This window comes from Urocampus carinirostris, chromosome 16 (genome assembly GCF_059441175.1).
Source record: "Urocampus carinirostris isolate Australia breed hairy pipefish chromosome 16, RoL_Ucar_1.0, whole genome shotgun sequence".
Lineage (NCBI taxonomy): Eukaryota > Metazoa > Chordata > Actinopteri > Syngnathiformes > Syngnathidae > Urocampus > Urocampus carinirostris.
The window spans coordinates 36,048,900-36,073,323 of NC_142364.1; the positions used below are offsets into that span (position 1 = coordinate 36,048,900).

The 24,424-nt window shown below is 39.8% G+C and overlaps 1 protein-coding gene across 2 annotated transcripts in view; it reads left to right on the top strand.

Annotated features, from left to right (window-relative positions):
* Positions 1 to 24,424, top strand: part of LOC148351212 (solute carrier family 12 member 2-like) — a 138,375-nt gene that overhangs the window by 98,269 nt on the left and 15,682 nt on the right. The window contains exons 14-24 of one of the 2 annotated variants that reach the window (XM_088319939.1): positions 3,279 to 3,434; positions 4,599 to 4,698; positions 9,717 to 9,828; positions 10,097 to 10,237; positions 11,831 to 11,937; positions 12,116 to 12,195; positions 13,934 to 14,077; positions 15,850 to 15,897; positions 21,340 to 21,462; positions 22,388 to 22,499; positions 23,268 to 23,354. In XM_088319939.1, coding sequence (XP_088176065.1) covers positions 3,279 to 3,434; positions 4,599 to 4,698; positions 9,717 to 9,828; positions 10,097 to 10,237; positions 11,831 to 11,937; positions 12,116 to 12,195; positions 13,934 to 14,077; positions 15,850 to 15,897; positions 21,340 to 21,462; positions 22,388 to 22,499; positions 23,268 to 23,354 — 1,210 coding nt within the window. The remainder of the gene's footprint in view (positions 1 to 3,278; positions 3,435 to 4,598; positions 4,699 to 9,716; positions 9,829 to 10,096; positions 10,238 to 11,830; positions 11,938 to 12,115; positions 12,196 to 13,933; positions 14,078 to 15,849; positions 15,898 to 21,339; positions 21,463 to 22,387; positions 22,500 to 23,267; positions 23,355 to 24,424) is intronic. The other variant, XM_088319940.1, reaches the window with a different exon arrangement.

The window sequence follows — 24,424 nt, forward strand, 5'->3', positions numbered from 1 at the left end:
CCTACCTTTTTCGTTGCGGTCGTGTCGGTGTTGCGTGCGTCCTGCTAGCTGGACTGCACGTCGGGGATCCGCGGGTCAAGCCAAGACTCCGTGATCACAAAAATACTGCTATTCCGTACGAAGCTGTGGGTAGCTATTTGCAACTCAAGTTCACTGATTTTGTGTACGATGGATCTGGCATTGGTCAGGAAGATACTCGGAAGCGTTGTTGGTGTGGTCGCCTCTTTACCTTCTCCGCTAGGCCTCCCCGAGAGCCTCGTTTTTGCTTACGTTCCCTCCGCCGTCTCCATCGCTTGTCGGGCTGGCAGATTTTCCAGGGAGATCCCGGTGGTCTTCGTATGTCTTTTGGGATGTTGTTGTTGGTGGTGTAGTCGTGAAATGAGTCGAAGTCTAATCTTAGACCCAGATTAATAAGTTCCTGGCGACCCAAGGTGATAGTTGCCGAGCAAGTATTTATCATAGAAAAGATGAGAGATAGACGAACAATAAACGTAAAAAGATTTACTGGAGAGACACGTGAAGCAGCTGCGCACGGGCGCACCACCATCTTGGGAAAAAAAACCCGAAAAAGAGTGTAATTGTGCCGACCGCTTTGGATGGTGCAGAGACTTTGGAGCCTGAACGCAGATTTAAGAAGGGTGTTGAATGTTTTTGAGACGAAGTGTTTGAGGACTATGTTAGGAGTGACCAGATTGGCTAGACTGAGAAATGAAATTGTGAGAGACAGAACTGGAGTAGTCTAAGAACTGAGCAAGCGTGTTGATAAGAGAGTACTCGGTTGGTTTGGACACATGGAGAGGATGGATGAGGAGCGAATGTTGAAGAGGATCTACAGAGCAGAAGTCAATGGAAGGAGACCAAGAGGAAGGCCGTGATTTACGTGGATGGATGGTGTAATGAGTGCACTGCAGGAAAGAGGTCTAAATATAATGGAAGCTAGAGCTCTTGTTGGTGATAGAAAGGAGTGGAGAGGTGTTGTGAAAGGCTAGTGGGATTGTGGACGCATTCTAAAGGATGGGCTGGGCACCCGTATGATGCGGCAGGGGTAAGTAAACCAGTGAAAGCTATCGGGCCCTGCTGTTGAACAAAAAAGTGTGTTGTGTAACCCTGACCCGAGTGACATGGCCGCTTTCTGGTGTCCCATTTCATCTGGAGGGACGAAAGCATGACCAACTTGGGTGCCGAGGTGCCTAACTTGTTTGGGTGTTCGGGCAATTGGGTTGGCCATGGTCCAAAAATGTTTGTGTGTTTTTTTTTTTTTGTTTGTTTGCTATTTATTTCCCTCTCATTTTTGTTGTTATTGTATGTGTGTGTCTTGCTGTCGGTCACCCCTCTTGAGGGATATGACCAAGGTAGATGGATAGATAGATATCTATATGTGCGTGTGTATGAATATATATATATAAATATATAGGTTCAGCAGAACCTAAACCCATTCACCAGCCACGCAACACCTTCCCGCTCTTCTTTATGGGGCTGTAGTAGCTCAGGAGGTAGAGCGCTCGTCTTGGGATCAAGGGATCCCAGTTCGAATCCCGGCTTGTCCGTGTTACATGTCGAAGTGTCCTTGGGTAGTACACTGAACCCCTAATACCCCCAATAAGCAGGTTAACGCCTTACATGGCTGCAAGGCCACTATTGGGAAATGTGGAGCACATTGTAAAGCGCTTTGGGAAGTCATTGACTTGAAAAGCGCTATATAAATGCAGATCATTTAATTTGATTTATTCTACCGTGGCTTTAAAGTCAGCTCTATATTTACTGATGGGAATATCACTTTGCAAATGTATATTTCTGGCACTAACTCATTCAGTCCGCTTGCTGGACTTCAGGCTTTTCACACATTTACTGCTCTCTAATGGCAGGAGGCGGCATTCCTTTTGCATGTGTTTTAAAAATTGATAGAAATGACCGAGACATTAACTTCTTTTTTTGACATACTCAGAAATTTATGGTGGGGCTGATTAAATTGCCAATGGGCCAGGTCTGGCCAGCTGGTCAAATGTTTTACATGCCTGTTCTAGGACAGGGGTCACCCTGTTTTGATTTAAAATATACTTTTTTGAGACTGATTGGTGTCTGAGAATAGACTACTCAGGGGATATTTGGGGGCTACGTAGTGCCTTTGAGCACAACAATGGAGATCCCTGCTCTAAAAGCTCTGGTTTTCATAGGATGATCCTTAAAAATATTATTAAATCTGGTTTTACCACTAAGATACATTTTTTCAGAAATGTTTACCAAGTCATGTGAATTTTGCTTTTTTTATTTTAATTAACATATTTTCTGTATTTTAATTTTTATTTCCATGTGTTTATTCATTTGTATTTTAATTCTGAATTGTGTTTTAAAGCTATTTTTCAGTTTTTAATTTTCCAGTTTTTCCAGTTACTGGGAGCACATTTTTATTTCTGTTAGCTGTATAAATATATAATCTAACTGGTACTTCATGTTGTAGGGAAAAATACTTGTACTAATTATTTACTGTAATGCTAATAGGAAGACAGGAAGATTCATCTTTTAATCATACGTTCTAATATATTGATATGTTCCTTTTCCCCTTAAACCCTGAAGGCTACCTGTTCCACAGGTACCGAATTATTATTCCCTAAACCCAAATGATGCATTTACTTTGCCATAAATGGTACATGACTCAATTATAGAATAACAATGGATAAATTCCAACAAAAATGAATAACGTGTTAAATCCTGATAAGCTCATTATATCTCTCTAAAACATTTTGAACATTGGAATCTACCTCAGGGAAAAATCATTACTCTGGTACTGAGTGGAGTTGTATGGTCTATGTACCCTTTATGCGTTGTAATTGTAGTTTTAGCCATTATATAACATTTGTCCCATCACTAAAAAGCTAATTATTTATTTTTGTGTCACCCCTTTGCCCAGAAAATAAATATTGTCCTAGACAGCAGGTGTAACTTTCTTATCTCATATATATATTTGACTGATACATTATTGTTTAACTCTAATACAAGAATATCATGATGTTCTCTCTCCATACTCTTTGTGACATATTTGTTGTTCATCATCACAATTCATTGAAACAAAACATTTTTTTGTCTTGTTTTGTCTTCATCTTTCTTAAAATCTGCTAAAACTATGTTATTGTAAATCTATTTGACAGACTCTTGCAAGTTTAACTTCTAATAATTCATTTATCATTTAACAAAGTTTTTTAGGTTTCTAAGTGGGTATCGCCAGTAGTACTTTTAAAACATTTGTTTGTTCCTTCTGAATTATGTCATTGACTTCTCAGGGTGGCGTCCCAGTTTCAAATACTACAACATGTGGGTTTCATTAGCTGGAGCTGTCCTTTGCTGCGTGGTAATGTTTGTCATCAACTGGTGGGCTGCTCTCTTCACCAATGTCATTGTTTTGGGACTCTATATATATGTCAGCTACAAAAAGCCGGGTAAGTGTGTGCCTCCAAACTTTTCGAAGTGTATATACATATTACTAACAAAGTTGTTGAGCATTTTATGATTTTATTGAGTAATCCAAGGAGGCATTTGTGTATCACACTATTGAAGTGTTATTTGCAACCTCTAAAATACTCCAACATAGTAATCTAAAAAAAAAAAAACATATATATTTTTAAATGTGGCATACAATATAGACTGACGTAATGTTTAGACCTGAATTTTGCAGACAAAGTCAACAAATGCCAGGTTAGTTAAGCACAAAATGCTACAAATCTTCCGTAGTTTATTATCCGAGTTTTTTAGTTTACAGCCAATTACAAGACACGCATTTTCTATAACAACTACAAAAATGAAGATGAAAAAACAAAATCAAACAATGCTCATTTCTGTATTCACAATCAGGATTGTTCCTTGTTTTTTTATGGTGTATTGGTTTAATCTCCTGGACACTTGCAGTAACCGAGGGTTGGATGTATGGTCTCTTTTTAAGTAATAGTAGTCACCAAATATTAAAACAATTAGTCAAATAATTGGACTTTTTTTCCTCTTAAATCTAGCATTAGGTTTGTGTTGCAAATGATAATTAAATGGGTACTATGAATAATACATATCCTATTAAACATACTCCATTTTGTGTCAGTGAGTATATTAAGTAGTCAACTGCAAATTCTGTAACAAAAGTATTTTACGATCGATATCAAACAGTTTTAACAACTGCCGTTTGTTCACCGGACTGTATTGATTTAATTTTGTTGGGCTCAGGCTTAACGGTACACGTTTTACTACTCTGAAACGTTCTCACCTTAGGTGATGAGACAATCAGCAATCTCAAACACTCCAGTGCGTGCATGCAGTATGAACTCGTCATTTGTTTGAAATGGGATCCCAATTAATTTTCCTGGTCAGTGTCATACAAGTCTTAAAAGTTAAAATAAGTACTGTCTTGCAGCAATTTTTGAAACCTCTAAGAATATGATGCGGGGTCTAACACTTTGAACGAACCTGTGTGCACAGTTTGAATAGCAGCTAAACACACATGCAAAGCTTTTTTATTGCCTGTATCACAGCATGGGATACATCGTCGTTGGCCCTGCAGTGCGACCGACAAACACATTTTCTAATTCCAACGTGCTTTTGTGTTTGCATGCTTCCAGATGTGAATTGGGGCTCGTCTACCCAGGCTTTGACCTACCATCAGGCTCTGACCCACACTTTGCACCTCAGCGGAGTAGAAGACCACATTAAGAATTTCAGGTATGAAAGAAGCGTAACCCCTCATTACCCAGTTATTGAATTTGTTTAAATATTGTTTAATCTTATGGCTGTGTCAAATCGACATCTTAAATTGAGGGGTTATTTTAAACATTTCAGGACATAAAAACACATAAGATTGTGAAAATTATAAAAATCCACCATTATTTTAGATAGTACAGTAATCCCTCGCATATTGTGCTTTACTTATTGCAATTTTGCTACTTTGCGTTACATCATGCTTTGTGCTCTGCCTTCCTATTGCCTCTTTTTGGGGATGAATAAAGTATGTATCTATCTCTTTCTCTCTCTCTCTATCTCTCTATCTATCTATTTCTCTCTCTGTATATATATTTGTGTGCCCCGACGGATCACCACCTTATCGTGGTGGGGCACTTTGTGCGTCTCCATGACCCCTAGAGCTATGTCGGCGGGAGTCTCGTACTCCTGGCAGGGTTACCCAAGCCGAACAGGTCGAAGGGTAGAGTCCAGACTAAGAGTGATCCCAAAAGCTGGTGGCGGCACACTTTGAGGCGGTTTCCCACAGACCTGGATCCCGGCAGCCGCCTGCAGTTGTAGGAAGATGCCGGTCGTCTAGGGTCTCCCTTGCCACTGGAACCATCTTCTCTACAATCAAGATAGTGGCGTTGGGGAAAGCGCACCCCTTACGCCACTTTAAAAACCATCATTGCGCAGGTATCGTCTTTTACCTGAGTCCCCGACCACAAAAGTCTGGCGGCGATGGAGTGTATCCAGTGACGGGAGCAGGTTTGAATGAGCTGGAAGCTCTTAGCTGGACCTCTGCACGTCAGCGGCACAGGGCAAGGGTCGTTAGCAGCTGGGATTGAGTGGCAGCTGTTTCCGGCAGACCCCTGTGCGTCTGAGCAGCACTATTTAGTGGCCGCACTGCTCACCCCAATTGGGGAAAGGCCTAGAAAAGGTGGCCTAAAGATTGCCCACTCAGCACAGTACCCGGACAGGAAACCGCACCTGTCGGGACATTCCACTATGCGGTCGAAAAACAATAGCATTTAGAATTGCAGCATGGAACATAAGGACACTCCTGGATACCAGTCTGGACAGACCACAGCGCAGAACAGCACTCATTGCCAACGAGCTGAAGCGATATAATGTGGATGTGGCAGCGCTCAGCGAGACCAGACTCCTTGAGGAAGGCTCACTCAATGAAGAGGGGGAGGGTTATACATTCTTTTGGAAGGGATACCCAATGGGCAGACACCATCTTCACGGAGTTGGTTTTGCAATTAAGAACACCCTACTGCTGAAGCTCACAGAGTCACCAGTGGGTGTCAGTGAAAGACTAATGACTCTTCGCATCCCACTTGCAAAATGCAGACATGTCACATTAGTTAGTGCCTATGCACCAACACTGCCATTGAATGATGAAGAGAAGGATTGCTTCTACCAGGCACTCGATGACATCCTCAGTCACATCCCGAGGAATGACAAAATCATGCTGCTTGGTGATTTCAATGTAAGAGTCGGAAAGAACTTGCAAAACTGGGATGGTGTGATTGGTGCCCATGGCATTGGAAAAGTTAATTCCAATGGCATGAGACTTCTTAGTCTGTGCGCGGAACATAACCTTACCATCACAAACACCATCTTCCAACAAAAGAATAAATATAAGGCATCCTGGATGCATCCCAGGTCCAAACACTGGCACCTGATCGACTACGCGATCGTGAGGAGGGCTGACCTGAAGGACGTGCTCATTACAAGAGCTATGCGTGGGGCAGACTGTTGGACCGACCACCGCATGATTCTGACAAAGGTCAGAATGCATGTCCGGCCCCTAGCACGTCAGGGTGGTTCAAAGAGGAAGACACTCAACTGTGCCAAACTCTCCAGTAGCGACACCCTTGACAACTTCCGTTGCTCTCTAGCTGAGAGGCTGGCAAACATTGAGCAGCTGGTCATGTCAGAGGCTGGGATGGATGAGAAGTGGACCTATATATCTACCACCCTCTTTGACACTGCAGCCCAAACCGTTGGTTTTAAAACTAAAAAACACCAGGACTGGTTTGACCAGAATGCCGGAGAGATCTCAACCCTCCTGGACAGAATGCACAAGGCACACAGAGCCACCCTGAACAACCCACAATCTCAATTCCATAAAAAGCTATGGCAAGCCCTTCGTTCTGAGGCCCAGAGAACTCTCAGAAAATTGCAAGATGAGTGGTGGATCTCAAAAGCCAATGAAATCCAGTCTCACGCTGATAGAAGCGATATGCACAGTTTCTATGATGCAGTAAAAACCATCTATGGCCCCAGAAACTGCTCACTGGCACCTGTTAGATCTGCTTGATGGAACATCTCTAATCAAGGATCAGGCTATGATAGTGGAGCGGTGGGCTGAGCATTTCAACACCCTGCTCAACCAGCCCACCCCAGTGGACCCAACTGTTCTTTCAGAGCTCCCTGAACATCCTACATTGCCAGACCTCGACCTCCCGCCAACTTTCAGTGAAATCCTGCATGCAGTCAAAACCCTGAAAAACAATAAATCCCCTGGACCTGACAACATCCCAGCTGAACTTCTCAAGGTAGGAGGCTACCTCTGTACACGGACACTGTTTCAATATATTTCAGAGGTGTGGAGACGAGAGTGTGTCCCGCAACTGTGGAAAGATGCGAACATTGTGACCATCTTCAAGAATAAAGGAGATAAATCCATCTGCTCCAACAATAGGGGTATCTCATTGTTGCCCACTGCTGGAAAGGTCCTTGCCAAGGTCATGCTCCGCAGACTCATCTCCAAAATATCGGAACGCGTCATCCCAGAGTCACAGTGTGGTTTTCGAAAGGACAGGGGAACAGTCGACATGATCTTTGTGACACGTCAGCTCCAAGAGAAATGCCGGGAGCAGCACAAGGACTTGTTCATCGCCTTTGTCGATCTCTCAAAGGCATTTGACACAGTGAACAGGGACCTACTGTGGCAAGTCCTGAAGAGATTTGGGTGTCCACCCAAGTTTCTCACCATTCTTGCACAGTTCCATTCAGGGATGACGGCCAGAGTGGTAGTTGGAAGACACAGCTCAGAGCCCTTTGGCGTCGAAACTGGAGTGAGGCAAGGCTGTGTGCTTGCTCCAGTTCTCTTCAACATCTTCCTCGTCTGTGTTACAACACTGCTACGTAGAAGGATGGAGGAGCAGGCTGGAGTTACCATCAACTTCAGGGTTGATGGTAACCTGTTTAACATCAGGAGGCTACAGGCAACTACCAAACTGACCTCAGAGACCATCATTGAGCTACAGTATGCTGATGACTGGGCCCTGGTTGCCCATACACCGGAGGCTCTGCAAAACATTCTCTCGGCAGCTGTAACTGCATACACCAGAATGGGACTGACGATCAACACCCAGAAGACAGAGGTACTGTGTCAGTCCAGTGCTGACCTCTTACCAAACCCAATAATCCTCACAGCAGCAGGGCAACACCTGCTCATGGTGCCCACCTTCAAATATCTGGGGAGCATAGTGTCTGACACCTGCTCATTGGATGATGAGATCCAGAGCCGTCTCAAGCAAGCATCAGCATCTTTCGGTCGACTAAGGATAAGGGTCTTTCAAAACAACAACCTTAGACTCCACACCAAAATGCTGGTCTACAGAGCTGTATGCATCACGACATTACTGTATGGATGTGAGGCATGGACTATCTACAGCCGCCATCTGAAGAGCCTTGAGACCTTCCATGTAAGATGTCTTCAGAAGATCCTTGGCATCACATGGAGGGACAGAGTGCCGCACACAGAGGTGTTGGAGAGGGCAGGCAGCTGCAGCATGGAATCCATTATGGCCCAACGCCAACTTAGGTGGCTGGGGCATGTTGTTCGAATGCCCAGCCACAGACTGCCACGCCATATCCTCTATGGTCAGTTACATCTAGGCCAACGAAGTGCTGGTGGGCAGAAGAAGCGGTTCAAAGACCAAATGAAGAACATCCTGAAGAAATGTCGGATAAACCCCTCCTCACTGGAGGACCTTGCTTCCTGCCAAGACCTCTGGCGCTCCCACTGCTCACATGGAGTGGATTACATGGAGGAACAGCGCATGCAACATCGTGCATCAAAGCGTGCAAAGAGACATGCTCGCCAGGCCACCCCTGCTCCCCCCAGCACCCCCTTCACATGCTCTGTCTGTAACCGCATCTGTGGATCCAGGATCGGACTCTTCAAACATCAGCAGACTCACAATTAAAAGAAGATGGTCATCATCGAATCGATGGACAACCCCAAGAAGAAGAGATATATTTGTGTCTGCCTGCGCGTCACTCTCGTTGGGGTGTGGGTTGTAAACATAATGCTTGCGCAAATATTTTTCAACTTAAGGTTTCTCTAAAAGCCATCTTGTCAACAAAACGCTCTGGACCCAAAAATTCTGGCGGCCGGGGAAAACTGGCATAAGAAGATGGTTTCTATCGCCAACCAAGTTGGGCTTCTCAACCCACTAAACTTGCTCTGGAGCTACATGTGGCTCTTTGACGTTCCCTAGTGCTTTTTCAAAGATATTTGATAATGGCAAAATATATAGTGTCCGTAAAAATGCAAACTGGACACATTCTTTGTTTTCCAATTAATATTGATAGTTATGTTTGTTAAATAAATAAATAATTAATAATTGTTTGTGCTTTTGCACTGTGATTTGGTGACACCTTCCCTCCTCTCAGTGCATGTTTCTTAGACACACTACAAAGATGCAACAAATAAGGTGTGCTTGGTCGTCTTGTGGATTCTGTCTGTATGAACGCTGCTCAACTGCATCCGTTCTGGATACAATGTGTATTACCCGTAAGAGTTATTAGAGTTGCCTGAGGGTCCCAAATCCTTCTGCCATCTCTTGATAATCCCAAAGAGATTAACATATTTGCTTTTATGATTCTAAACGTCTCAAAAGGCTCGCCAACATTCCTTTTAACCAACTAGAAACCAGAACACGGTAGAATATATGTTTTTTAAGCAACAACTCAGACTATTTTTATTATATTATTTATAGGCCCCAGTGTCTGGTGATGACTGGTTACCCTAACTCTCGTCCAGCTCTTTTGGACCTGGTCCACAGCTTTACGAAGAATGTGGGCCTGATGATGTGTGGTCATGTTCGCACGGTGAGCAAAATATTTTATATGGAATTTAATTCTTTCAGATGATATTATTATGATGATGCATTTTCAACTATGATGTGTACCCATCAGACATTAAATTAGTAATAAAATCGCAAACTATTTTCTTCCTGGCTATTTCATGATCACAAGTTATAGGAAGTGAATGTTTAAGGTCCAATTGTATTAATGGAAATTATCAGTCCATTAAATAATATTGTAAGTGTTGTACTATTTTTGACACACTGTCATAATTGTCTTTGTCACCTCACAGGGTTATAGAAGACCAAATTTTAAAGAGCTGGCAGCAGACCAGTCCCGCTATCAGCGTTGGTTGCTGAAGAATGAAACAAAGGCTTTTTATACGCCAGTGTTTGCTGAAGACATGAGGCAGGGAAGCCAGTACCTTCTCCAGGTAGGAGGACATTGGCACAAAAAAAATCAATTACAGTGTGTTTCTTCTGCAAGATTCTGCACTGGTAGGCTGTCTATTGCCATCCCTTACTTTGGATGGGCCTCCGTCAGGTCCATCTCCTCGCATGGTTAATCTGTACCTTAAGGACGGTTATATAGATGTACAAGTGGTGTCTCTTGGGATGAAAAATGGGAAAAAACAGTCTCTGAGCTTGATAGTCCTTCTCATAAGGTACCTGTATAGTCTGCCAGGGGTTAGCAGGTCAAAGAGGTTGTGGCCAGAGTTAGAGGAGTCTTTATAATTTTGTTATCTATTTTATATATGATATATATGAAAAAGGGTTCTGACTTCATTAAAATTAACGACTGGGATGTCCCCAGTTGCAGTTGTCACATCCTTTGACTAAATGCGTAAGTCATAGTTAAGTGTTCAGTAACAAAAAACAAAGTGAAAAATGTATATTGTGCTTTTTTTTTTTCAAAAAGACTCGATACAGATTATCAGATTTTATATTTTACTGGGAGATTATATTGCATACATCTTTTGACAATGGACTTAAAATGGGTTGGCCACAAAATGAATGGAGTACAAACAAGGGTGACCACTTTAATCCAACCTGTTCAGGTTTTGGATAAGGTCATATATTGTATGTTTCCAAATGTGCCCCACTAAGTTAGATATTTGTAAAAAACTCCCTTGTATTACATAAACGACACTGCGGGATGTGTGTATATGGACCAGTCACGCGTGACCTGACGGCAAAACTTGGAAGGCATCAAAGAAATGTCATTTTTTTATGAAGGCGGGCCAAAAAGCCAAACTGTTAGATGACCATCGGCAATGGTCATCACAGGAGCCAACTAGTATAAATGGTCCTAATGTCTCAACTGCTCTGGGTATGCTCCACAAGATCCGGTCAAATGGGTCTACCTGCGGGTGTTTGAAATCCGGGAAAATGCTTGAATTTTAACTGCTTTCTAGGTCACGGAAAGTGCATGAAAATGCTCTATTTTATTGACACGAGTCTCGGCAATATGACTCGAGATACCACACATTAAATAAAAAAAAAGAATAATAAAGTCTGCTTAAAAATGTTGCCAAAACAGCAGCTGCAATTTAATTCGTTTGTCATGTGAATCGTCATCGCCGCCTACAGGTGCATTGGGACAGGTGCATCAGACCAAAATGCTACCCTTGATTTCTGTCTGTGAAGCAGCAAACATTATTAAAACAAAGCACAGGTGCTCAGATGCATTTTCTATTCCTTATTTTGCTGCTGGGTTAATTTATGGCTTAGGATTTGTTTTCTGGTCATTTTTTTCTGCGGCAAGCGCTCGGTCACCCCAAACAGCAGGGCTATGGAATGATTTTCACCGTATTTCCTTTTTTAAGTGGTGCTGGAAAAATTGGCCTTGAATGTGCTTAGAAACGGCTTGAATATGGCCATGAAGAAGGTGTACAAACCATGGAAGCCGCTCGCCCTACAACCCGACTCAGTATGCGCGAAATGATAATTGACGGGATGGATACTCATGAACCATTTGCGTTTTGTTACAGAATGTAATTTTCAATATATTTTTCTTCCCCCTTTAGGCTGCAGGGTTGGGCCGTCTAAAACCAAATACTCTTGTGCTTGGGTTCAAAAATAACTGGCGAGATGATGACATGATGAATGTGGAGACATACATCTGTATGATCCAGTAAGTTAACCATTTTACTAATTGTAAATAATTTCTCACAAAAACATGTTACTATGGGTTTAATTGTGCTATTGTTGTTTGTATCCCTAAATTTGCTTTTCACTTAATACATTGAGACTAAATTAATCCTCGTATTTGGTTAACCTTCGCAAACTGATTGTTTTTATTTTTTACTCAGTGATGCCTTCGATTTTCAGTATGGTGCAGTTATTTTGAGATTGAAAGAGGGACTGGATGTTTCACACATCCATGGACAAGGTATGACGTGTTTTCTTCAATACAAACATTCATGTGTTTAGTTTTCATTTTATTTTTACTTGTAATATGTTCTAAACCCACCTGTGCAACATGCCGTTGTAGCAGCACTACGTTTTATCGAAGCAGTCTGGGTATCTGCCAGAGTTTTCTGATACGATTCCAGAATGCTGATTTGCCTCTGTTAAGGGGAACGGCTTTACATCTCTAAAGAAATGCTAATGGAATAAAGAACTGCATTCTGGACTGCAACCTAAATACAAAGTCTTGTCACTAAAAACATGAGACTGCCAGATGAAAATAGATGGGGTTGAGGCAGCGTTGGATTTCATTTGACAGGTTTACAAATTTAAGGTTTAATTGGATAAGGCAGTATCAACTGCATACTTTAAAATCAAGTCCCCAAATTTGCTTTTGTCTTGGCTTGGGCTAGCATAAGTTGAAGTGGATCCCGTCAAGATAACATAGTCAAATGGTTTTGAGTTTCCTTGCAAAACAGACAGCAACCAAGCAGAAATTGGAGATCACCTGGCACATTTTCGACTTAACACCAACCCTCACGGCAAAGAGTCTATATCAGCTATGGCTAGTGGAGTGAAATGTTGAAGGACAGCCAAAAGACTGAAGGAGAGCTGAAATTGTGCAGGACGTGACAGAGGAGGAGCTCAGATATTCGGGTCTAGATCTTGAACTTGCTTAAGAAACAGATGAGCATATTTTGGCCAACACCCTAGCATCCACAGCAAGAGAGATGCCACAACCTTTCCCACAATCAAAACTAGAATTGTCTAATCCCTATTTTGGAATGTATTGAGCAGACCAGCACAGGGTTAAGTTATGGAGGTGTTGTTAAAACTAGTCGCCTCGTGACTTGCCTACTGCCAGAAGACTGTGGAATGGACTCCAGCACCCGCGCGGCCTAGTAAGGATAAGATTGCAGATAATGACTGGATGGCTTCAGTGAATAGTCACATTTTTGAACACAGAAGGATAAAGTCCCATAATACCAACCGATGACTTGTGTAATGTATAAAAGTGTCATATTATTGCTCGAATAGTCCCCATCACGTGCATTTGAGCTGATGGGAAATTCCACTCACTTGCTTATGCCTCGGGTCTCTTGTAATTTGCATGAAAATAAATTTTTAAAAGGTAACTTAGCTGCACATACAAATGTTCTATGGTCAAAGTAAGCAATAATGGATAAATAATGGCAATATTTTCTGTATTTGTAGATTTTTATTGTATTTGAATTATTTAAAATCACACAAAGTGTCTACATTCAAAACATCCATCGTGGTTTAATTTAGTGCTTACAAAAGGGATCTAATACACAACTTTGGAATAATTTTGGTGGTTTCAAAACAACTTGATTAAAATGTCCTCTATGTATTAGTATAAATATCTGTATTGTTAAAACATGTTTACCCCTTGTGCAAATTTCTTCATAATTTTGTGTACTGTTTGCAATATCTATGCTAATTATATGGTTCTAACAACAGTATTGTATTTTCACGACACTTACGCGCATCATACTAAAAGGCGCAGTCTCAATTACATGTGCCATTGCCATTTTCAACATACGCAAAAGGCGCACCTGATCTTGAGCGCAGTCTTTATTTCATTTATTTTAGTTATTAATGAAAAATTGGTAAGTCTCCTTCCTTCTGTCAATTTCAACACGAATTTGCGTACATGGAAGTTTAAATGTTTTTATGAACTCGAACTTTTTTCCTTACAGATGATTTGCTATCATCCCTAGAGAAGTGTTCTGGAATGAAAGATGTAATTGTGTCAATTGATAACAGCAAAACCTCTGAGGGAGATTCATCCAAGCAATCTTCCAAAGCGACAAGTGTCCAAAACAGTCCAGCAGTGCAAAAAGGTAAGATCACTCGGTAATAATTATTCATGCTTACTAATGGAAGGACTTATTCAATGTATATTTTTAATTATTGTAGTGGACTTTTGTTGGCCCAAATTAAAATGCTTTACAATTACTTTAAATATGTTGAATGCCTTTTAATTACAACTGGGCAGGAAGTTTTATCAGTTTGTTTTTTGTTGAAAATTTTGAAGTATTTTTCTTTTCTGCCTTTAAATTATCTCCAACATCTCTTTATAAAACGGATTCCATTCAATCTATTCAAATCTGTTGGATGACTCCTTTGCTTTGTATAGTTTGACCCGTACAGTAGGGCAACAACTGGTCCAAAGTTGAGAGGGTAAAACAAAAACTCGACACTTCCTGTTAGATTAACATATAACTTGCAAAATGTTGTGGTCTGTATTAATATATGTGTATATATATATATATATATATATATATATATATATATATACCGGAGCTATCTCCCACTAGTAGGAGGTGGCTAGAGTCAGGAACACACTCACATTCTTGACTCTTTCTGGGAGATTTATACAAAGGAGGATGACTCAACCCCCCCAAATCCAACCTCTTATGCCAAGTAGGGGGTCAACAGGTACCATTGTTATAAGTCTTAGGTATGACTCTGCAGAGGCTCGAACCAACGACCTCCCAGTCTTGGGACGGGCGCCCTTACCCCAAGAGCACCGAGCTGGTACTAGCTGGTATTAAAACTAATATATAACAGGCTTTGTTAAAATATATATTTTTTGGAGTGTGTGGCAGAGAAGTGTGTTGCAGGGATACGTTGTTTATTTATGCAAAAAACACTTGGTGGCATTGCCATTGTGAGTCTGCACATCAACTATTCTTCTTTTTCCTCGCCTCTACCCTGATCAATCAGGGCTCTGCTCTTATTCACACACAAGCGACTCTGTACGGTAATTGATGCGACAATAATTCTACCCAACCGAAGTGTGTCGCAACACCTGTCGTCAAGAGTTATTAGGTGACCAAACCCCCTAATGCCAACCCCTAATGCCAAACGCCAAGCACGGATCCAACAGCTACCAATGTTACAGGTCTTAGGTATGACTCCTCCGAGCTGGCTATTAATTGATGTAGAAAGTATCACACTCAATAAACTGGACTTTGCCAATAGAGAAACACCCTCACAACTTTGTGCTTCACTTATCGCTGGTTCTTTCTTCCCGAGAAAAGGACAATTAAATCAAAAAAGAATAAGGAAAACAACAGATGCTTCTTGCACCACGATGAACATATCAAGCGGCTCAGATTCAAGCCGATCGGACATTCAACTTGAAAAATACAACACCAAATGCTTCCCGCACCGACAGAAAAGCTCACTAGAAATCACTCGCGCTGTGGTTCTGTCCGCTTGCTCGCAAAAACAGAGGAATCTCTGTATATCAGAATTGAGCATTAAAACCACTAGTTTGAACTCAACCTAATTAGGGCCAAAGAAAAGACTGTTGGAGTAAATGGAGCCGCTGCTCTGTCTAGTGTCGGGGAAAAATTTTCTGGTAAGATGCCATATTGTATGTATTCATTCATTTCTTTAAATAAGTAACATTATCTGCCATCTCCCTTAACAGAACATTTAAACATTTTAAGTATGCATACTCTATAACTTTTTGCATAATGCAATCTTTATATATATTTTTATACATCTTTGAGACTATTCAGGTCTTCCGCTACAACAACTCCTGTGGCAAACAAATCCACTTTGCAAAGTTGAATTTTCTCTCCTTTTTTCTTACGTTTCCCAGATGAAGAAGATGATGGCAAAGCTACATCCCAGCCCCTATTGATAAAAGGCAGGATATCTACTTAAATGAGTGGCCTTATGTCTTTCTTTGGCTGCATATTACTTTCCTATCTATACTTCTCCTTTCTCTTTTGTGCTCTTAACTAAATTTTTAATTGAAATGTCCATTTAACATTACAGTCTTTTTATGTATTGCAGCAGTAAATTGACTAACTTCTTAGTGTTGTCTGTGATCAAGTACCTATTAACTCTAAAACTAAATCACATTTTCACACACAAGTTTGCTATTTTTTAAAGAGAATTTAATAAAACCATAAAATATGTTACTTTAAACTTTTGAATAATTACATTTTGAAAACTATATAAAGATTGTGATATATAAATATAGAAAAATAGATATAATTGTGTATATACAGTGATACCTCCACATAAGATATTAATTTCTTCCCAGATCTTGCACCAATTCAGAATTGCTGGTGTCTCGAGCGAATTTTCCCGTTAACTGAAAACAATCATTCTCCAACCTCCCAAAAGCATCCAAGTTAACCTTAATTAGCTTTAAAAAAAGTCATACAAATAGTAATTCAACATGAAAATACAGTGGTAGCTTCTGGAAATTCTCGTGCCTTGGATTTTCTCTCGTATGTCAGGCAAGATTTTTGACTAAAATATATCTGATATCCTGAATTTCTCAAATCTTGAATAGCTTGTCACTTTATATCAGTAACTTAAAACAAAAGATCCGACAGAGAGCTAAGCCACGCCCACCATAGTTTCGGTATCGATGTATCACAAATTGAGCAAATGCGGTGGCCGTATCAACAGCGAGCGACTCTTTAGTCGATATTCCTGATAGTTTAGCTGTATAATTTCTTCCGGATTATGCAAATTTATCTCAAAAGTCAGTAGTAATTGGTCTCAGTTTTATTATGCAGAGTTATATTCATGATATCAAGTTGTCTAAAAAGGCCAACCTTGTAAAGGTGGATGCAAAATGTTAGCAAACAATGAAGTCAGAAGCCCCATACAAACTACACACAGAAATAGCTTCAAATCTGTGAGAGATAATGATGTATAGGAGAGAAAAGGATAGGGGTGGTGAGCAAAAAAGAAAATAACTCTGCTTTAAAGCAAAGTTCTCGTCCGCTCTTGGTACAGAGTTTTTAATATTTTTGATCGGCCGATTGAATTGATAAAAAAGCCAATACCGATATCCGTCAAATCCCCAAATATCGGTCGACCTAATATTTTGTCATTACTTTCTTCATATTTCAATCCATACTGTCGAGCAAAAAACAAGTGATCGGGCAAATAAGTACGATACGGTTACTTGTGTATTACAGAACGGGATGGGAGTCATCATGCCATCTGCATTATTTGCAATGCCTCGATGAGCAATTCTGGCTTAGTAACTGCAAAACTAAAGGAACACTTTAATAAGTTGCGTTGAAACGTGGAATATAAGAACACAATACTTGTTGAATTCAAGGTGAAGAGTGCCCGATTCAACTATACAGCCACTCTGTCTGCTCTTGGATTTGCACCTATTAACACAGCAATCTTTGCAGCAGCATATAAGTTGTGTACATAATGGCAAAGCAGGGATAGCCACAAACCATTGGTGAAACACTTGTTAAGCCAGCTATGTTAAGGATGTCAAATTAAAAACTTGGAACAGTGGCAAAATGTAAAAAATACAAAATTTTCCTTTCAAATGACACCATCCGTGATAGAATTGAGGACATGAGTAGAGATATCTCAGCTCAAGTAGTCACAGATCTGGAAGAAAACACAATCTTGAATTTGGAAAAAAAATAAGTTTAAAACAATTTTAACTTTTAAGTAGGGTTTGGTGAATGAACACATGAAAATGTTAGCGTTCAGCATCTCCATCAGGGTTAACAACTACTGCTATACAGAACATATTTTCAAGCAGCATATTTACTCCAAGACAACATTCTTAGGGGACCCTGAGCTGTGGCTTTAAACAGTAAATAGCACAAATGTGAGCCTATTTGTTTATTTTGGCCTATACTGTTGTTATCCAGTGTTCACAAAGTATTTGTGTTTGCATCACTGTTTCCAATGTTGATTCAACTAAAGGAACTGGACAGGCGGTAATTCAATGTATACTTTGATAGAATACAGTATAAGAAATTGGTCAGCCTGTGAATTATCGTAATACTTCACCATCTTTTAAATGTATTCTTTTTTCCCCAAACACAAAAAAGATTTTCTACAATCACTGATAAACAGTATGTATTCCACTCAAAACAGAGGTATGGGGATGGGGAAAATACACTAATAGTTTTGCTTTTCCCTATAACATGATTGGAGATCGGGCCTGATCCCATGACAATCAGTTGATAGGTGTAAGCCACATATTCTAAATGGTCATAAAATTTTAAAAGAAAACACATGCATAATATTATAATGTTTAACAATAATAGCTTAGTTTTGTATAGCTCAATGCAGGTTTTCTGGACGCTTTTACATTTACCATTGGTGCAGCCACACGCACCCAATCACACCGACACACACAGACCAACACAGATACAGTGGAACCTCGGTTTTCGAACGCCTCTCAGTTCGAACAAATCGGTGTCTGACCAAAAATTAAGTGAGTGCGTACGCTAGGGTGCGATGCTGAGCGGAGTACGGGTGTTTTAGCCCCTTATTATGTCTCAGAAGAAAGTCAGTGCAAGCAGCAAAGTTGCTACAGGTGAAAAAAGAATAGTGCGTACAACTATTGCATTTAAGAAAGAAATAATAGCCAAATATGAAGGAGGTGTGCGAGCGCCTTCTGCTGACCACCACAAAGGTAAGAAATCCTATTCATAAGATTACAATAATGCAAACGTACGATTAGCCTGGGTGAGCTTTAAGTTTATGTTAAACATTCAGGGTGTTGGAACGGAGCCCAACATTAAGGGTGTTGGAACGGAGCTCCCTTTCAAATGAACCGCTCACCACTTGTTGTGGAGACCCGGGTGCTATATGACTTTTAAACGACCTGATTTTTTTTATTTTTACACGTTCATGTTAGCGTAATCTTTCGTACGGAAGATTACGAAAACCCGGACGTACGATTAGCCTGGGTTAGCTTTATGTTTACGTTAAACATTCAAGGTAAACATTCAGGGTGTTGGAACGGATTAAAACGATTTACGTTATTTTTAATGGGAAAAATGATTTAGGTGATCAAACAAATCGGTTTTCGAACAGGGTTCTGGAACAGATTATGGTCGAGAACCGAGGTTCCACTGTACTACGCAAGTACAGTTGACTTGCATTTTTTAGGCGGATGCAATGTTAAAATTACACCCAAATAACTTTGCCATGTCTAATTCTTTTCAAGTCTTGTCGCTCAACGACCTACCTAAATAGTTGCGGCCTGCCTTTTCATAAGCCTGCTAGAAGTTGAGAAAGCACTGGGTACCTCTTCAATCCACATAACTATAAATTGGTATTGAACAAGCACAAATATTTGTTGACACCCAACTGGGCATTAGTTCTAGATATTAACAAATATATAAATCAATTGCACAAGTTTAGAGTGAATAAAGTCCCTCACGCACTTCAACAACTAGCTACGTACCGCAAAGGCACAAATGACCACGTCAATCCGTTTATACAAATTAAGTACTGGTACCCTCAAACAGAGAACTGTATTCTTTGCGCATACCTTGAAAAACAATTCCACCAAATTTATACCAATCTTGTATAGTCACTTCCATCAAAATGCATTTTTTAAAGTAACTTAGCTGTACATCAATATCTAATGTAATCAAAATCAATATTAATGTAGCATAAATATTATGGCAAGTTTTTCTGTTTTTTTTTTCACAGAGGTGCGTAGAGTAGCCAAAACTTTAACTCAAGTAAAAATACTGTTACATCACAATAATATTTCTCAAGTAAAAGTAAAAATTAGTCATCCAAATAATTACTTGAGTAAAAATAAAAAAGTACTTGGTGAAAAAACTACTCAAGTTCTGAGTAACTGATTTATTTATTACATTTTGTAGACAACTATTCAATCATATTATCAAATCGTCAAAATCCATCAAATCAACAATAAATTGCATTTAATTTAACATTACATTTCAATAATCAAGGTAAATTCAAGTACCTCAATAAGCAATACAATTATAATAGCATAAATCAAAAAAAATAAATTAAGCACTAGTAGCACATTTAAGCCGTAGCTCTTTTTTTCAACAGGCCCTGCAGACAGAACAAAATGTTGAAAGAGCCAAAGTGGACTAAAAAACGAAAAATAATTTTGTCAGGAGACGCAAAAACATTTAAAGCCATATATAAGCCTCATAATGAACGGAACACATGGTGTATGTATCTTGATTAGCAATATAAGCCTAATAGAAAATTGGATCCAGTGCATCCTGTGGAGAAAGATGTGACTACTCTGTTGTATAATACTGCCTCGAGTTTATTAATGAATTGCAGACTGTTCAATTGTTTTGATCCAATTTTTTATGTCACCTTTATTTTAAGGATTGGAGAAAAACAACAACAAAGGTGCATAATGTGCCCCTTATATTGCTAACAAAAAAAAAATCAAAATTAAACTTTTTTTTTTCTCCTTTTACCTATGGGCTCCATGGCCGGTTGTGTGACACTGCCTTAGAAGGGACGGGGCTTGGATCGCGCAGTGGCTCTCACTGGAGAGGAGAAAAAGCAGGCGAAAGACCCTGAGAAATCCGCCTGCTTAACGTGGAGTGGATTTAAGTTACTTAGTAACGGCGTCAATGTAGCGTTATGTATCGGAGTAAGAGTACAGTGTCTTACTCTCAAATCTACTCAAGTAAAAGTAAAAAGTACTGTTCTGTGATTTAGAAATTCTCCCAGAAGAACAAAATATCCTAAAACGAACTCGGGTAAATGTAACTGAGTAAATGTAGCTTGTTACTACCCACCTCTGACTGTATGTATAGTAAGATATGCATGTGCCAACCGCCAGGCTATTGTACTTCAACCATATAAAGTCGTGCATGCAGCTGTTTGTCTTAACTGTTTGTTTCTCATCTTGAGAAATGGGTGTAACATTTTCTTTCTTTGCTATCCTATTTCAACTTCAACCTGTGTGTTTTATCGTGTTTAATACCTAACCCATTTTTTGTGCTTACATATGATGTTTTACAAATGTTTTCATACCGCCGCTTCTCTGCATTGGGTGCAGAAGATGAGAAATATCTTATTCATATGCATGAAGTTATATATTGCCTAGACTAGCAAAGAGTGTGTCAAAAAAAACCCTCCTTTTTTTAATTGTTATTTCCTCGGGCAATTATATTTTAAAATCTCTTAAATCTTTAATAATTATGAGGGTTTTTTGGGGTTTGTTTTTGTTTTCAAACAGTTACTTTTATTTTCCTCACATCTTTTTACAGTCTACTGTCCTGAAAATAAGCATTTTTGTTGTATTGGTTTCATATGCTGTTGTATTCATGTGTGTCAAAAATCCCTTTAGATAAGAAGAACATGACTGTACCACTCAATATGTCTGACCAGAAGTTGTTGGAGGCCAGTCAGCAGTTCCAAAAGAAACAAGGAAAGGGCACAGTTGATGTTTGGTGGCTCTTTGATGATGGAGGTGAGGATTTAATACCATGATGAATATATTTATCTTAACTGCATACTTGCAAGGAAACTGATGAGAGATTCTAATCTCAGATAATAATTTACAACCTTTTCTAAAATGTATTTCTTCGAGCTCTTTCTTTAATTAAATCTCCTAGATTACAAAAAAGCAGATCCTTTGTAAAGCGTGTGGGATTCAAGAACAGCAACATCATTGGCCGGTAGTGATATTTATGTAAAGAGTGCATAATAGTCAAAACAATGAGGTATCATTCTCAAAAAAAAAACTGGAATCCTATTCACCTTTGCAGGTGTCCAATATTAAAAACAGAATAAACTTTTCAGCATTTTTCATTTATCATCTGCGACAATCGCAGGTTGCTGAAGTTTTTCTTTATCCTTAAGGTACAATAACAATAAAATGCTATTTGGTCCATTACGACGGCAACCACCAATGGCAACAGAATGGTTGCCCTGGCGCTGCCGTCTAGCTATACAGAGCTCACATTTTCTGCGACACAGCCCTTATTCTCATTTTTGTTGTAAATATGTACTTGTCTCTGTGATCGCCAGCTTGAATGGTGATGTCAAACACTTGGAAGAGAACTAAAAATGATGCCGCTGAAAAGGGCTTAAGCTGTGCGGGCAGGGCGCTGTTGGCATTCTGCAGCCAAAAGCATTAACGCTAAATTTACCACGCGTTTGGCGCCAGGTGTGCGCCAGGCTTAAGATGTAAGAAATGGAAGTGAATTAGTTTATTTTTATGGCTGTTTATGAAGCCAGTGGCCTAAAGTCTGGTGCGGCTTGTAAAATGACAAAATTGGGTTTTGTTCTTAAATTTAAGCATGCGGCTTTTAATCGGGTCCACTCTGTAGTCCTGAATTTACAGCATTTCTTTTTGTATTTTATGTAGATTCTTTTTATTTCTGTTGATAAAGGTTTGACTCTTCTTATCCCCTACTTGTTGACAAACAAGAAACGATGGAAAGATTGCAAGATTCGTGTTTTTATCGGAGGCAAGATAAACAGGATTGACCATGATCGCAGGGCGTAAGTACTGTTTACTGCTTTTCTTTTTACTGTAAAAACATGTTTTGTTATAAATTACTCTTGCATACATACCTGTCAACCAGAAGTGACTTAAACGTGTACTGGTCAAAAAGAAAAAAAATCCTCAAAAATCATTGTCTTGAGGGGATTTATTTGAATACGTGTTTAAATATACTTACTGTAGAACTGCACTGAGGGTATTGAAAACTTGAAAACCTGTCTACCATCTTTGGAGGCGCATGTTGTTTTGAATCCATTATTCTTGTCATATTCTTACCAGGACTGCAAAGCGTTTGTGATAATTTTTGTCATTTCGATGACACTATTAACGCCTTCTTACTCCTCTCTCCATTCTTTAAGGTACTTCCCACCTTTCCATGATGTAGAACCACCTATTGTCTTCCTATTTTTCTGATATGTTCTCACTTGTAAATTTATACCACAATGTTTAAATTAAGCCTCAGAAGTAATCATGGAATTTAATTTATATGCAAGTACGTGCATGTAAAACTTCACAAAATTTGCAAGCTCTTATGACGATTGACAAATGACGATTGATGAAAGTTATTTTAACTTTGCAAAAAAGAATCGTGTTAAACGAAAATTGTATTTATTTCTGAATATGATCATACTGAAATATTCTAGCACAAATTCTATAAAATATGATATAATCGTTCACATTGAAAGGTAGGTAAAGGTAGGTATCTTTAAACATATGCATAAATGTGTATACATTACGTGCACTTCATAATTGTATTTCCTGTGCAGAATGGCAACTCTGTTGAGTAAGTTCAGGATAGACTTCTCAGACATCACTGTCCTGGGAGACATAAACACCAAGCCCAAAAAGGAGCAGTAAGTCTTTACCATATTGACATAATATTGTTTAAATGTAGCTACGTACATTTTGATGACAAGTTTGTTACCTGTTTATTAATTTCATCATGTTATTTAGATTAAAGGGCACTGACACTCTGTTATTAAATGTGTTCTTTTCACTAGCAAAGATTATAAGACATTTAGGTTATTGTGTCATTATCTGTATATGTGCGCACACAGTAAACACTTTGTTTTGGGCGATTGGAAAAACCCAAAGAGTTCTTTGAACATTTATGTTATTCACCATAGAAATGCAGGATCTAAAGTCTGCAATATGGTGTCAGCTCTGTGAGACAATGCTGAGAGAAGCACAAGAGTAAAATTACCTGCAGTTTTAAATATGTCCAGTGGATGTCCGCAAAGCTAGGCACCATTCCCAAAGCAAGCCACCAACTGTATCTGTATTTTCAGACTCTTATTTATCAACCAGGGAATGATTGAGGAAACGCCCAATTTATTAGTTTGGCCCCCATGAGAGTATTTTCTATCATGTGGCCCCTGAGTAAGGTTTGATATCCTTGGCCTACAAGGAATAAAAGAAATTAAAGTTTTAGGCACCATTTTTCATGCAGTGATACAGGTAAAACCAACTGTGGCACAAAAGTCCATCCATCCCTTATCTTTCGCTTATCCGAGGTATGGTCGTGGGGGCAGCAGCCTCAGCTGCAAAGGCCAGACCTCACTATCCCCAACCACTCTATCCAGCTTATCCAACGAGATCCCGGCAATGCGGACCATACTGCTGGCAATGCGGACAAGACTCTTGCACGATGCACACAGGGACCGCACAGCCCGGAAAAGACAGTACAGTACCCCATACTCCCAAAGCACCCCCCACAGGACTTCCCGTGGAGCATGGTCGACTAATGCCTTCTCTAAGTCCACAAAACGCATGTCGACCAAATGGGCAAACTCCTGTGCACCTTCAAGGACCCAGCAGAATGTGTAGAGGTGTTCCACATTCCACGGCCCACACAAAAACCACACCTCTCGTCTTTTATCCGAGATTAGACCTCCTGACGGACCCTCCTCTCCTGTACTGTCAA